This window comes from Gavialis gangeticus, unplaced genomic scaffold (genome assembly GCF_001723915.1).
Source record: "Gavialis gangeticus isolate Ggan-Ray unplaced genomic scaffold, GavGan_comp1, whole genome shotgun sequence".
In the NCBI taxonomy this organism is placed as follows: Eukaryota; Metazoa; Chordata; order Crocodylia; family Gavialidae; genus Gavialis; species Gavialis gangeticus.
Window position 1 is genome coordinate 55,822,104 of NW_017729025.1, and position 15,770 is coordinate 55,837,873.

The following is a 15,770-nucleotide window of genomic DNA, read 5'->3' on the forward strand; positions in this document are numbered from 1 at the left end:
GGAGATGCCCCGTGGCGGGGCAGGGCCTTGCGGGGTGGACCTGGTTGCCGCTCTGGCCCCGGGACGTCCTTGTCGCGGCAGGGAGCGACTGGTGACTTGCGACCTGCCCTCGCCCACCGCCCCCTCGGGGCTGCGGCCGCCAGCATTAGGCCCTGGGGAGCAGGACTGCAGGTGACCCCGGAGCTGCCCGGCAGGTCCCCAGTGCAGCTGCCCCACTGCCTTGAATCTGGGAGGGGAGAAGAGGGAGGGGAGAGGCCAGGTGTTTGGGCTCATTTGAGGGTCAGTGGGTGCTGTCCAGTGTTCTTCCCAGTGTCCTGCTTTGGCAGCTTTGTTGTGAATGGTTGAGCTCCACTCCTGTCCTTGTTTTCATTATTATTTGTTCCAAGTAATCAGTTGTCAATTTTCTAGTAGTCTCCCTGTCTGAGGGAGGCCAATGAGTTACCTGGTGGGGCTGAGCCCCCTTAAGGTGACATATAGGCCCTCCCCTGGTGTTTTTGTCTCTGGCCCAGGCCCATGTGACCTGGTGGCGGGATCGCTTGCAGTTTCTGTTGGCAGAGCACTGGGGTTGTGCGAACTGAACAAAAGTGAAGCAAGAAAAGCACCTGAGAAGGAGTCAGGGTGAAGGAAGAAGACTCCAAGTATCCAGGAGAATTGGACATTGGGCAGCTGCACCCAAGTCCCTTAGCTTTGCATGGAGCTGGTGCATAGTTCAGTTGTTTCTGCCTGTTGCTTTAGCTGATTCATTTTGCGGTGTGGAGGGTGGGGAAAGAGTCTCAGTCCCATTCCCCCCTCCTTCTCTTCTCTCCTTCCTCATCCCAAAACGGCAAGCGCAGGGAGACCCTTCTAGGTGGGTTTGGGAATATGGGCTATGCAAGGCCCTGGCTCTCACTGGTTTGGTTCCTAGCATAACACCGAAGTATTAATGTCATTCATCCTTCTTGTGAATGGCACTGTCCCTAGGCTCTGGAGGATGCCACCACTTCACTTGGACTTCTTGTAGAAAGTGTTGTCCTAATATTACACCCTTCCTTTTCTGGCCCTGGCGAAACATCCTTTTTCATCCTTTGAGTGATATGATCCAGTTCACCAGTTATTTCCTTTGTGTCCTGTGGTGGGAATAAGTAGTTAGGACCTGTGGTTTGTCTTCTCCAAGCAGAATCTGCATTTGTTATAAGCTTGGAGCTGTTGTTGTTTTAAATGTGACCTAGTTTTACTTCACTTGCTGAAGTGATCTGGGCAAGCAGCAGCACCATCGGCTGAGTTACAGATTAACTCCTCCCCAAAGTCTTGTCCTCAACAGAACTGTAATTGAAGAGACCTGGTAAGGAAGAGAATCAAATGCTGCCAAGAGCATCAGGATTGGTAAAGGCACTTTTTAAGGTAGCGGACTGATGTCAACATCAGAATAGTGTTAGCCAGATTAATTGTTGGATAAAAGGATCCAGTCTCTAGTGCTTTGCTTTGGTGAGATGGTGTGATTGTGCTGGAGGGAAAATAAACAAGGGTGAGAAGCTGCTCCTCTCTAGGCTGTAAGGAACAGTGAATGGTAGAGTGTTATTTCGGCTTTGAAAGTGAATTTGGTGTCTTTATAGTAAACGGAGGAGATTGACCTGATATTTGCCATGTGTCTGTTCCTGTGGGAGAGGTGAAGACCTCAACAGATACTGATATTGATACTTTCATTTCCATAGGGAATGGAAAGAACTTGGAGGATCTCTTAGATTTTTAGAATTGATCTCTTTCATGTTGTTTTCTTTTTTGCCAAGCCTCCATTTCACTTCGCTCTTGTAAACAGAGAGAGCAGATTCCGGCCCTGAAGAGGGATTGACAACATTTTGTTGTACTGGTTTTTGCTACTGATATGGCTTGATATTAGAGCCAGCCTGGTACCCCTTGACTCCTCAGTCTTTTGGGCGTATGTTTTAAAGTTAGGGTATCTATGTGTAGTTGCACCAATATCTTTGTACATTTGACTTGCAGGAGAAGTTAATGAGCATTTTAACTCAAAAGATAATTATTTTTTCGTGCACATGGCATAACTGCCTGTGGATGTTAGTTTACATGCATAAACGTGCCCTGTGCTTCACAGAGTAGAAGTGTTCTCTCACTTGTTTTAATGAAAGACTGACTTGCAGAAGTGATTCCAAACCTATTACACCGGCAGGCAGGGACCGCATCCAGGCAGACCTGGATAGGTTAGAGAAGTGGGTGGATCCGAACAGAATGCGGTTCAACAAGGACAAGTGCAGGGTGCTGCACCTGGGGAGAGGGAACCCCAGCATTATGGTTATAGGTTAGGGGCTGCCCCCCTCAGCAGCACAGAGGCAGAGAGGGATCTTGGAGTCAGGATTGACTCCAGGATGAATATGAGTTGCCAATGTGACGAAGCAATAGGCAGAGCCAACCGCACCCTGTCATACATCAACAGGGGCATCACTAACAGGTCCAGAGAGGTCCTGCTCCCCCTCTATGAGGCGCTGGTCAGGCCGCAGCTGGAGTACTGTGTCCAGTTCTGGGTGCTGCACTTCAAGAAGGACGTGGAGAACCTGGAGAGGGTCCAGAGGAGGCCACTCGTATGGTTGAGGGCCTCCGTGGCCAGCCCTATGAGGAGAGGCTGAGGGACCTGAATCTCTTCAGTCTCTGCAAGAGGAGACTGAGGGGGGATCTTGTGGCTGCCTACAACTTTATCAGGGGCCATCAGCAGGGACTTGGGGAAAGTCTGTTCACCAGGGCCCCCCTTGGAGTCACCAGGAACAATGGCCACAAGCTGAGGGAAGATAGGTTTGGGTTAGATATTAGGAAGAACTACTTCACTGTAAGGGTGGCCAGAGCCTGGAATAGGCTTCCCAGTGAGGTGGTGCTCTCACCTTCCTTTGAAATCTTCAAGAGGAGACCAGATAGGCACCTGGCTGGGGTCTTATGACCCCTGCCACCCCCAGTGCTCCTTCCTGCCCATGGCAGGGGGTCGGACTAGATGATCTGTCTAGGTCCCTTCCGACTCATTGATTCTATGATTCTATTTTTCCTTAATGCTGTGCTTAAATCTGCTTGAGGGCAGAAGAGGAAACTAATATAAATATAAATCCACCAATGTAGCAACAAATATTGAGATGAAAAAAAGCTGTTACTTTGGGGCTCCAATAAGTCTTTTTTTGCACCGTGGGCTTCCTAGTGGCTCTGCAGCTGTAATCATGGCTGCTTGCAGACATTAAAAAAACCAAGCCAAATCATGCTTTACTGGAAGAAGTGGCGCATTACTTCGACCCAGCTCTGTATCAGCTGTATAGATCAGGCACTTCCATGGGGCTTTTTGGCACTTTTATCTAACAGCTGATATTAGATAAAAGCGCCAAAAAAGCCTCATTAAAGTGCCTGATCCATACAGACATTGGGTGAGCTGGGTCCAACTAATGTGCCATATCTTCTGGGCATGTTACTGGGCTTGGTGTGGGAGTGCATTGAGTTCAAAGTAAAGCACTGGGTTTTTCTGGGGGGTTTTGGGTTTCTTTTTAATGTCTGCAAGCAGCCCATGTTACCACACCAGTGCTGGATTCTATTCCCTTTAGAGCTGCAGTTGCATCAACACAGGGGTGTTGGACTTAGGGTCTATGGCTGGATTTGGCCTGCAGAGCCATGGTGTGTGGCTCATGGGGCTTGTAGAGGGACATGGTGGTTTTGGGATGGGGGAAGCAGGGATGGGACCTGTTGCTGAAATCTGGGGCACAGATCCCCATTGGTGATGCGTATAGGTGGTGGAGGGATGAGCAATGGCTGCATTAACTCCCACAACTCTGTAGCCTGGTTCTAGCCAGTCTGGATCTGGCTGAGGTGGGTGGCTGGGGTGAGGGGGGTGGTAAGGGGAGGAAGTTTGACACATCTGCACTAATACACAACACTTGGAGCTTTGTTATGTATATATACTCCGCTGCCTCCACAGTGGTTACACTAACAAACCCTATTCTCACTGCTGGGTTTTAATTCCCTTTCAAGCCCTGAAATAACAGTGGTACAAACTTAGTTCCCAGTATGGTGTCCTGCTTGCCATCCCAGTTATGCAGGTACTTATCTTTGAGCCAGATGTGGTATATGTCTTCCAAATTCCACTTTTCTTTCTAGGGGGCCAGGAAACTACCACTCTCTTAGCTCAAGCACAATTAGGCCTCTAGAGCAGGGGTCAAGAATGTTTTGTAGTGGGCAGCTGCTTTAATGGTGGTTGTCTATGAACACAGGCCACTTTCAACCTGGCCTGTACCACCAGAGCTGGAGTGATGGTTGCTGCTCCCCTTGACAGTTCTACTGTCGCTGTTTCTCCCTGCTGCATGGGCAAAACCTTTTACTGCTGCTGAAATACCACCAAGCCCCTCAGCCCCATGGGCTGGATCAAATGCCTCTGCAGGCTGCAGATTGCCAATCTTTGCTTGCGAGTAACTTGGTATTTTCTCAGTAAGGGGCATCTAAAGATATGGTTTCTTTTGCAGAAGCTTTAGTTAGCTTTGTTATGCTGCAGCTCTTAATTGCTTGCCAACATCGTTAGTCCTTCTTTATGGTAAGTGAATAGAATTACATCCTGAGTACCAGTTAACCAGGGCAGGATATTTACTTCTGTAAACTGTGGCTGTGAAAGCATCTTGGAACTGGTTCTAGTATATATGCTGGCTGCAAATGTGGCAGCTCCTTCATTTCCACCATCCACCTGACTTGGCACCCTACCTGCCATTTCATGCAGAGATAATGAAATGAAAACTTAACGGGCTGATTGAGGGAGACGGCTGGTTGGACACAGGGAATTGTATCTGAAATTGTACAACCAAAAGCAAATGGCCCAGGATTGTATTGTCATCAATTGCCTGGGGGTTGAACAGTTCGGTACTTGCTGATTCTGGAGGTTGTTATTACCAAAGTTGCCATGCGCATGATTAGAGGTCAAGAAAACAGGCCTTATGAGGAGAGGCTGAGAGGCATGGGACTCTTCAGTCTGGAGAAGCGAAGGCTCAGGTGTGACTTGGTGGCAGCCTATAAGTATATAAAGGGTGTGTATTAGGAACTGGGAGAACATCTGTTCACCAGGGCACCCCAAGGGAAGACTAGGTTTAATGGTCACAAACTGCTGCAAGACCATTTTAGATTGGAAATAAGGAAAAACTTCTTTATCATCTGAGTTTCCAGGGTCTGGAATAGACTCCCCCTAGAAGTGGTGCAAGCACCTACTCTGGATAACTTTATAAGAAACACTTGGATGCTTATCTAGCTGGGGTGATCTGACCCCAGCTGACTTCCTGCCCCTTGGGCAGGGGGCTGGACTCGATGATCTCACAAGGTCCCTTCCAGCCCTAATGTCTATAAAATCTATGAAACAAGCTGTAATTTTTGGTATGATTTGTTGGAGAAGGCAAGGAATTCTGGGCTGAGGTTTGGGGTACCTTATGTAGATGAGTCCAGAATGCCATTGCTGAACTAATGTTTCTCCTTGGTCTAAATAAGCTGATTCTGCATGTGCTGTAGGGTATTTCCCTGTAGGTTTCTAAGCAGTTTGGAATCACTCAATGATATAAGGCCTTGTGGAAATGCCCAAGTTACTCAGGGGTGGAATGCACTCCTTTTTTGAAAGGTGAAGCTACAAAGGTAGCAATTAGGCCTGGGGAGGTAGAGGCAGGAATGCAATACTGGGTTTGAAAACAGTTAATCCACTAGAATTTCTTTGCCAGAGAAACCAGAGTTAGTTGTTTTAGAAACTTTCCTATAAACTATGCCCTGTAATATATTCCTGTCTAGCCTGAACTGCAGCTTCAAAACCATCAATACCACTGGGTGAAGGGGACCTTGTAAGAAATTGGCTCTTGTGGAGCAAGGTTTGAAATTGAGTGTTAGGTAAGCCAAAGGAATTAGTTTTAAAGAGTTACAGATTTGGAGGTGCCGTCTCTAGTACACACCGTGAAAGGTTTGGGGTGAGAGCCATGAGTCAGTTACCCAGCCCAAATCATAAGGGAATAGCTAGATTTGTAGCTTTTGTCTTATATTAAGAACCTAAAGGGCAGAAGCTGGAAACTGCATATAGGGAAGAGGGTAAGGACTTGTGCCCTGGGGTCTTCAGTTCTGTTCACTCAGCCAGAAGGAATAAATAGCTGAGTGGGTGGGATTTTCCTTGAGATTTTGGGGAGGAAGAGGGAGCAGGAGACTGGATTTTTCTGCCACACAACTAAAGAAGTCTGCACAGATTTGCCTCTGTGTTTACCTATGTGGCTGGAGAGGCTGATGTCGTGGAGCAGAGATCGAGGAAGACAGCGGGTTCCCTGCAGTAGATAGGGTTGAGGAGATGAAGGAAAGCATGGTGAAGTGGAGGGAGTGCAAGTTGGGAGCATGAGAAGGTGGGGGGCGGGGCAGCGGCAGGTGGTGTGGGAAATATATAGGGGAATACCCCAATTAGCTGCCTGACAGTGAGAATACTCTGAGAGACAACTCATGCTATGCCTTGCATTCTTAATTTATTTGTCTGCTTTCCACACTTTGCATTCTGAATGACTGTGAGCTAGGTAGGCTCTATGACCCCCTGGCCTGTTTCCTGTCCTTTGAAGGCTGCACATTTCTCTACCTAGGTCCAGACAGAGAGATGCACATAACCTCTTATAACTCAGAGTTTAGGTGGAGGGACTGTGGTGTTGAGGATAAAGTATCTTCTGATGCCATCTTCTGCTTAGCTGTGGGACCCCTCCTAAGTGGCTACAGCAGATTCATTCCATCTGTTTTGGGGGTCCAAGTACCTGTGAAACCGTTACCCTTGTGTATAAAAAGTCCCTGTAGCTGGGCAGTCTTCTCTGAAGGTGGTGCAATCACATTTTGGAGGGTACTGTACTGTACTTTTCAGCTTCACTCTTTCCTCTATGTCCTTCCCTGGGAGGTTCAAGCAGTGTACTGTCCATAGGATTGACTCCAGGATGGTAGGCACAGGGCAGGTACCTGGTTGCTTTGCTGATGCTGTCAGCCTGTTGGATTCCATCTGGGCGGGCGCTGGCTTGCTACATCTTGGAATGGGTAGGTTTCAGGTAATTGGCCCAATGTGTTTGGCTGACATCTTGAAAGGTGATGAAGTGACATTCCAAACTCTGGAGTATGGTGGAGCCTAGCACTTCACTGGCACTTTTACTGCAGCTATGCTTGTGGCTCTTGAATTTTACATCCTTTATGTAGTCCTTCTGCCTAGGCTTTCCTCATTCATGGATAAACATAACTAATTTGTTTTCCTTTTCTCTTTCCTCAGGAAGACGAGCAAACATCTGGAAGCTGCTGAGTGTAACAGGACACAATATTCTCTTCCAGACTGGGGGAGAAGTTCCTGCACTTGTGTTCTCTTCCTCCAGTTGTGACTCTGCAATGCAGGTTCCAAGAGCCATTATGTTCTTTTTCTTGGACCACTTCTGCTGACCTTTGCCCCACCTCTTAGTGCCAAGGGAAAGGACACTGAGGCATGGGTGCCCTTCTGGTGGCTTTCAGAATGTGGGCAGTCATGTAAAGGTATGTCATTACTATTAACTGGAAGGGTGTGCACTGGTTGAGGCTAGCAGGACGGATTTGCAGGGCTGGAAGGAGATGCCATTCAGATAGGGAAATGTCAATCTTAGGTTTCCTGCATATTGGTGCCCTTCACTGTTACAACAGCTGACAAGATAAGAAACGCCACTTTTGTGTGGTTTAGTATGCAGAATGTAATCTCTACTTAATGGCTGATGAGGTGGTAAGCTACATTTTATGTGTTAGTGTCTGTCTGTGTTGTTACCACCCCTAGCTGTTTTTGTTTCATCCATTGGCTGTATCTTCTCAACCACAGTTGCATGCACTTTGGGTGGAGACTCTTCCTTTTTTCACAACATGTTTGTATACCACCTAGTCCCTGGAAAACTTGATCCCTGACTGGGGTCTTTAAACAGTGCTATACTATTAATAATATGCTGAGACCAGGTTCTAGCTTCTAGAACACATTGATCCCTGCACTACCTCTTTACTATAACAGTAGGGACCCTGGGCCACTTCTGTACTGTTTGGAAGAATAGGATGTGTATGGTGTTTTGACTTTGAAATGAGAAGGGTACAGGTGCACTTTTCTGCCCTATTCTGTGGCTCTGTTTTGTAAGAGTCATATGTATTTCAGCCCTCTGCTAGGGATTCCCTGTTGGAGAGAGAAGGGATTCTTATCCATGGCCATTTATTCCTTAAACTTTTTGCTTAAATTGTTAGCAGTTGTGCTGGTGATTCTCTGTAGTCTGTCTGCATAACAGAGAATAGCTAGAGGCCCAGGGAAACCTCCTTGGTGGCTTGTGTGAACAACCTGCAGCCACCACTGTTACAAGTGGTGATCCTCTAGCTAATAGCATAGCTGTATATCACAGTACACCAAGCTTTTTTATTCACTTCCAGTATGTTCTCTGTGGCTCACATTGTATCGTTATTTCAGATATCCCAGGTTCTAAACAGGAATTTACAATTGGATTGCTAGGCTCCTTGCATCTTCACAGCCTGTTGGTATCTTGCTTTAAGAATCTTAGGGAAGGAAGACAATTTCTCAGCTTCCCCATACAGCATTTCAAATAGACAGGAGATTAGTTCTGCTCCCCTATTAAGCCATAAGGCACTAGATATTTGTTTGATGTGAACCAAAAGGCCGTGCTCAGGTCAGTGTGTGAGGAAGCATCACTGCATTGGCGTTGGCCTATTTTGTGTTCTAGATGCAGCTGTGATCTTCGGCTGCGTGTCTCACCGAAGGGACCTGATGTTTTACATTATTGGTAAGTGAAGGAGAGAATGCTGTTGTGTCTTTGCATCTCTCTGTAGGATCTTGAACCCTTTCAGGGGCTTAGAGTTTACATGACAAACATGAAGTTATTGTCTCACCACACTGTTCTCTCTGCCTGGCAGTCTTTTCCTGTCATCCTTTTGCCCTTTGTAACTCCAAGCAGACTCATCCCATTGACCTAACTCCTAGCTCATCCCTCCACTTTTCTTTCAGAAACTAGTGCAAGTTATTCCTTCTCTGATGGCTTGCAGCCCAGTCTTAATACTGCATGTGGTGACTGTCATGTTGGAATCTCAGTAATTCTTTCTTAGATGCTCAAAGGGAATCAGTCATGGGTGTTATTTAAACTCTGCTGGGCCATATTTGAGACTTGGAAGCCTATCTCCGTCTTTCTCCAAGTTGCAGTTGTTCACAGAATTTTACAACCAAAGGGCTGTTAGGATCATCTTAGGGCCCTGCTTCACATTCAAATCAAAGCTGGATAGAAACCAGATATAGAGTTGTTACACATTTTTATAGCTGGATACTCATTTTTATCGCGTGATAATTGTTGCACATGTGACTGCAATAAATTTATTGCGTGATTAATCAGTTAATTGCATAATATATGTAACGTAGTAGGGGCCTTAGACTAACCTCTGGCATAATGTAGAGCAGGGGTTGTCAACCCAGGGTACACGGGAAGGCCTTAGGGGGTGTGCATCACCACGTAGTGTCCTGTGCAGCCATGCAGGTGCCACCCACCTGGCTGGATGCAGGGGGCAGGGGAAGCTTACACATGGCAGCTGCTGCTGTTCCACATTTGGCCATGTGCCCCCCCCGCTCTGCATCCAGCTGCTGGGGGTACACTGCTCCAAAAATGTTGAGAACCCTTACTGTAAAGAACAAAATGTTGCACAGTTCCTGCATCAAACCTCTAATTTCTTACTGTCTTTCTAAACACTATGCTCTGTGTATTCAGTACCATGAGGTTGAAGTCTTCGTGCCTCACCAAGCTATGTTGTGGTGACTACCCCTTGTTCTCTCTCTACTGCAGGTGGGATCACAGTGTCTGTGGTAGCCTTCTTCTTCACCATTAAGTTCCTCTTTGAGCTTGCCGCACGTGTAGTCAGCTTCCTCCAGCATGAGGACCGGGAGCGCCGAGGGGAGCGGACTATTTATGACTACGTGCGAGGCAACTACCTGGACCCCCGGTCCTGCAAAGTCTCCTGGGATTGGAAGGACCCCTATGAGGTGGGCCATAGCATGGCCTTCCGAGTGCATGTAAGGGATTGTTTCTGTATCCACACAGTTTGGGGTTTAGGAGCAGAGTGCTGCTTCTAGGGGATGTATGGGATAATTCCTTCCATGTCTGGAGGATACAGGAAGGGGGGTGAAGTATCCTTCCCTGGACCATCAGATCATTTTCATAGTTAAGATGACATGGTTAAGTCTAACAAATTCCTTTTATGCTGTTGCTTCTCATCAGCACAGACTGGGTCAGCTCCTGGGGTGAGTGTCTCCTATACACCCTCCTCTATGGTGAATTGGTGAGGGCTCCTGCATACATCTCTGCTGGGGACACATGGATGAGACCTAGTGGTCTCCCTGTAAGGATGTGGCTTTGCCTGCTCTCCTTTTGGGATTGGGGTCTATTGATTCTGCTCTGGATATCCACTAATGATTCAGAGATGAATTGCTTAGAAGCATGTTTTTTTTCAGGTCACTTTTTAGACCCCCAGCACAATAATAAGGAATAAGGTGATCCAGTGCTCAGAAGTCCCACCTTCACCTGGGAGTATCCTGTCTGTGTTAGAGCTGGGGCCTGGTCCTGCACTTGCTGTCCCCCTTCTCCCCTGCTGAGGCAGGGCTCTGTCCTGCTCTTATTGCCCTATATTGCAATACTGTTCCTTTCTCTCTGTGCTTATCTGGGGTTCTCCATTCCCTATGTAGTTATTCTATAAGAATGGACAGCCCTTCCCTGCTCATCGGCCTGTGGGACTGCGAGTTCACATCTGCCATGCGGAGCTAGCAATTGATATCCCTGTAACTCAGGAAGTTCTTCAGGAGCCCAGTTCCAATGTGGTAAAAGTGGCATTCACTGTGCGCAGGGCTGGGCGATATGAGATCACCATAAAACTTGGTGGTTTGAATGTGGCCTACAGTCCTTACTACAAACTGTTTCAGCCAGGTAAGGTCAAGATATTCTAGGTAGTGAGTATTAATTGCTGTGTTGAGAAATGTGGGTGGATGGGAAGAGTTGTCTTCCTTTATTCTGTTCTTTTCACACGCTACCCTAAATAATAAAGACTGTTGATTAGAGTAAGACTGTGTGATCAGCAAGTATAGATAAAATTTGCCTTACCCTGGAGTAGGTTGTTGGTGCCACTTAGCATCTTACCATGTGAAACTTCATTCTTACACCCAGCTAGTGGTCAGCTATGCCCTTTTATGCACAGAATTATTTATTGTGTGCCAGCCAAAGTTAGTAACATTTGGTTACTTTGGTTTGACTGTAGATCTTTTTTTGATCCTCTAAACCAGGGGAGGGCAATTATTTGGGCCTGTGGGCCGCATAAGGAGTCTTGGTAAGCTGTTGTGGGTTGGGTCAGCACCCTCTCCACCCCCCCCAACAGCTTACCAAAACTCCCTAAGTGGCTCTGCTCCGTGCTTGGCTGGGTAGCTGGGATGGGGCTGCAGGTGGGCAGGTAGTGGGGTGGGCAGGCAGGGCAAGGATTGGGATCTCAGGGCAGTGACAATGTGGGCCTGGGGCTCAGGGCAGAGCTGTGATCTGCTGTCCACATACCCCTGCAACAGGTGCTGGTTCTGCTATCAGGGGCATGTAGGGAGCTGATTATGGCTCTGCCCCAGGCCCTGGCAACACAGTCACCACCCAGTGATCCTAGGGTCTCCCTGGAGACTGGTCTGGGACCCGTGTGGACAGGGTGCTTGGCCAGGCAGACAGGATGCAGCCACAGGTGGGCAGGGAGTTGTATGCTATGTCAGGTTGGAGATCTTGAAGCAGTAACAGCACAAGGCTATGGTCACAGCCCTGTGATCCCAGCTTTGCCCACCTATCCTGCTCCTGAGCACCGCTTGCCTCCTGCCCACAGCTCCATCCCATCTGCCCAACTGCGTGCCCTACCCATGCTGGTCCTGCCCCAGCGGTGAGTGCAAGGCAGACAGGCTAGGGTGCCCAAGTAGCAGGGCCAGGTCTGGTGGCAGTGGTAGCTGGAAGGAACTGCTGCTGCCAGGACTGCTGGGAAGCCAGTCTGGACATGATGCTGCCCCATTTCTGCTGCACACTTGGGGGTGGGAGGAGTGGCTGCATGCACCACAGCCCAGGCTGCCCCCCCCATACCTGTACCAGGTGGGACTGAAGGACCCATTGTGGGCTGGACAAAATTCCTTGGTGGGCTGTATTTTGCCCACCCCTGCTCTAAATTGTTCCTCTCCTCTAGAGCAGTGGTCTCCAAACTTTTTTGATCGCGCATCCCTATCAGTTAAAAATTTTTTGAGCACGCACCCCCAATATATACGTCGCAATACGCTGAAAGTGAACAAACAAGTGAGGGTGCCACTGTCAACCCCTCCGCGTTGTGGAACTCCCACTCTTCCCTCAGGATACCTTGCGTACTGTACATCACACGTGACTGTCTGACATACAGGTGCCAGTGTCAATCCATATATTAAATATTAATAAAGCTTGATTTCTTTCTTATTTTTTTTAGATAAAAAATAAATAGAAGTTCTAATATTTTCTTCCTGCACCCCAGTGGATCATCTTGCACACCCCACTTCGGAGACCACTGCTCTAGAGCATAGAGAGCTCTATAATACACATTTTAAAAAAAATTTAATTAAAACTTTTTTTAGGTTTTTTTTTTATTCTGATTAGCTTTTTTATACCTTGTGTGCGTGTACAGTAAGAGGCACAATGCCTATTAAGAGACCCCTCTCACAGAGCATCACACTGAAGCTTTCCCAGTTTGCCTTCATGCAAAAGTTTGAGAGACTAGGTGAGTCTTGGAGTTTCCCTTGAACTTCAAAAGATCTGTCCCCTGGATCAGCAGTGAGGATGAGTTCCAGAGTTGAGGACTAGAGTGGAGAACATTTCTTTACCTAGACCCTGCACATTAATTGTGTTGAGAGTGTTGGGCCTCTACTGTCTGGAAAACTGTCTTTCCTACTTCATTTCAGTGCTCAGTTGCTTGGTTCTTGGGATGCAGAAGCAGGGAATATAGACTTTTTTTATTCCTCTGTAGCTATACCTAGGACTCTAATTCTAAACTGCTTTTCTGTTTCAGGGATGGTGGTTCCTTCCAAAACCAAAATTGTTTGCCACTTCTCCACTCTGGTGCTGACCTGTGGTCAACAACATACCTTACAGATTGTTCCCAGAGATGAGTATCACAATCCCACCAGCAATTCTGTATCCCTGATAGATGAGCACAACTACAGCCTTTCCATCCATGAGGTAAGTGAAATGCTGTCCTTCTTACCCAGTCTTATGTGGAGATGACCATATTCTTAGCTGAACTGATATGCTTTCTCTTCGTCTAGCTGGGTCCTCAAGAGGAAGAGAGCTCTGATGTCTTGTTTGAGAAGTCTGTGATGTCTAATCGGCAGACTTGCCAGGTGTTCCTGCGACTCACCTTGCATCGTAGGGGGTGTTTCCATGCTTGCATCTCCTACCAAAACCAGCCTATTAGCAATGGTGACTTTGACATCATTGTTCTAAGTGGTGAGTCAAGAGGTGCTCAGTCTCCAATTGCTTCTCCACATATCTATTAGGGTACCATGTGCTGTAGCCCAGTAGAGCTGGCGTCTGAGTCAAATGTGGCTTTCCCCCCATGCCAGTCATGCTCAGTTGCCCCAGGTATGTCCATTCTTTACAAAATGCTATCTTAAATAAAGTGAGGTTGGTGCTGCCAAAGGAAGCCAAGTAGAAAGCTCTGGAAGCAGGTGTTTCCCACCTCTACCTCAAGTATAATATTGATGGGCCTTCTTCCCTGCCTCATGGTGAAACCTCTGTGGTGACTGGACTGTTGCATTTGTATGATCTGCTTGGGTCTTGTTGACTTAGGGGCTTACAATTAGTGGGTCATTGATATGGTGTGCTTTTATATTTACAGATGATGAGCACTGTTTGAAGCTAGGAATTTTCATTTGTCATTTTGCAAAGTTGCTATCTGCCCTTCAGGGAGCACTCACATTAATTTATTTTGTGGAAACTTGCTGAGTAGAGGTCATATGGTTATGACTTCAGATTGGAATCAGGTTAGCACTGTTCCTCCAGAAGTGAAAATGTTGGTATTCTTTCTTCCTCTCTCCCATCTTCCCCAACCCAGAGAAGCCAAGCACTGATGTGCTACAGGTGAAAGGCTTCATATTCTGCTCCTGGGTCCCCTTCATCATAGATTTACCTGACCATGTTCCCCCTTAGCTGGTTGCCCCTTTTCTTCAAACTATGTCTGACCCAATGCTGTCCTGCAGACTGAGCTTAATGAGAGATGTCAAACTTAGTTTCTTGGCTTCATCAAGTTTTACTCCTGTTTCATCTGTGTCCTTCAGAGAATGAAAAGAACATTGTGGAGCGCAATGTGTCCACCTCAGGGGTCAGTATCTACTTTGAGGCCTACCTTTACAATGCTACTAGCTATACTAATACTCAGTGGCACCTCCCACCGACACACCTGGGTTCCTCCCAGCGCCGTCCTTCTACTGCAACTGAGGATGAGGATGAAGACTCTCCCTCAGACAGCCAGACCCCTGAAAAAGTGAAGAAACCCAAAAAGGTGTATTGTTACGTGTCACCCAAGGTAAAGGCTGCATGGTTGCTGCTGTTAGCATGTAATCCAAATGTTCTGTCATTTCAAAGCTTGCCATTCTCCTTTGCCCCTGGCTTATTTCTAGACACCTCAGATTTGGCTGGAAAAGTGTATCTGGTCTGTGCATGCATTAACTTGCTGCTTCATCATCTTTTCCTTTGACTTCTTATTTCCCCTGAAGGCCCCCAAGATATAAACTTAAAAGACAGAGAATGTATATAGTGGAAGCCTTGTAGAATTAAGTCATATTGGTCCTTGAACAACCTTTCTCAAGACGAGGCTTCTCAGCAACTAGAAATGGGGTTTGCAATACACTGAAATGTAGGGGTTGTGGAGAAGGTGTTAACTCCTTAAGGCAAGGACAATGTTTTCCTCTGTTCTTTTTCTGTTGGACACTGTTTGAGGCACTGATGCTGATTGGAACTCCTAGGCTTTTTTGTAGTATGAAGAGTAAAAGGCCAGAGGGCTCAGAGTTGGGTCTGACTTTGATTAGCATCTCCATTAAAGGTGGAGAAATGGGAGCATATTTTAATTCACAGATTCCAGATTGGAAGAAACTCTGAACCACGGTGAGGGCTGAGAGCTACAAGAGAAAGTGAGGGTCAGCTTTAGAAAAAGTGGTTTAGACTTTTTTTTTTTTTTGGTGGGGTGGGGGTGTTAGGAATACTAGCCTAACTATAAAATAGGAAAGAGAAACTTGGGAAGCAGAAAAAATGTTAGGGAGACCAGGGCAGGAAATGAAAAGGATAACTTTGTTTGCAAGTTAAGATGGGAAACTCCCTTCTTGAGAGCACAGAGGCAGAAAGGCATCTTGGAGTCATTACTGACTGCAAGATGAACATGGACTGACAATGCGAGGTCACGGTTGGCAGGGCTAACCGGACCTTGTCGTGCATCCACAGGTGCATCTCTAGCAGGGACAAGGAGGTGATCCTCCCCCTCTGTGTGACACTGGTCAGGCCACAGCTGAAGTACTGTGTCCAGTTCTGTGTGCCCCACTTCAGGAAAGATGTGGACAACATTGAGAGGGTCCAGAGGAGGGCCACCCGCATGATCTGGGGACAACAGGGCAGACCCTACAATGAGAGACTGCGGGACCTGAACCTGTTCAGCCTTCACAAGCGAAGGCTGAGGGGGGACCTGGTGACCATCTATAAACTCACTGGGGGGGACCA

The 15,770-nt window shown here is 47.2% G+C and overlaps 1 protein-coding gene across 3 annotated transcripts in view; it reads left to right on the forward strand.

Moving 5' to 3' along the window:
* The first annotated feature begins 5,284 nt into the window (after window positions 1-5,284).
* Window positions 5,285-15,770, forward strand: part of AREL1 (apoptosis resistant E3 ubiquitin protein ligase 1) — a 30,955-nt gene continuing 20,469 nt past the window's right edge. The window contains exons 1-7 of one of the 3 annotated variants that reach the window (XM_019518807.1): window positions 5,285-8,590; window positions 8,718-8,777; window positions 9,822-10,048; window positions 10,718-10,955; window positions 13,072-13,241; window positions 13,328-13,508; window positions 14,339-14,586. In XM_019518807.1, coding sequence (XP_019374352.1) covers window positions 8,762-8,777; window positions 9,822-10,048; window positions 10,718-10,955; window positions 13,072-13,241; window positions 13,328-13,508; window positions 14,339-14,586 — 1,080 coding nt within the window. In that variant the 5' untranslated portion in view covers window positions 5,285-8,590; window positions 8,718-8,761. Of the gene's footprint in view, window positions 8,778-9,821; window positions 10,049-10,717; window positions 10,956-13,071; window positions 13,242-13,327; window positions 13,509-14,338; window positions 14,587-15,770 lie in introns of all 3 variants that reach the window. The other 2 variants (XM_019518806.1, XM_019518808.1) reach the window with 2 other exon arrangements.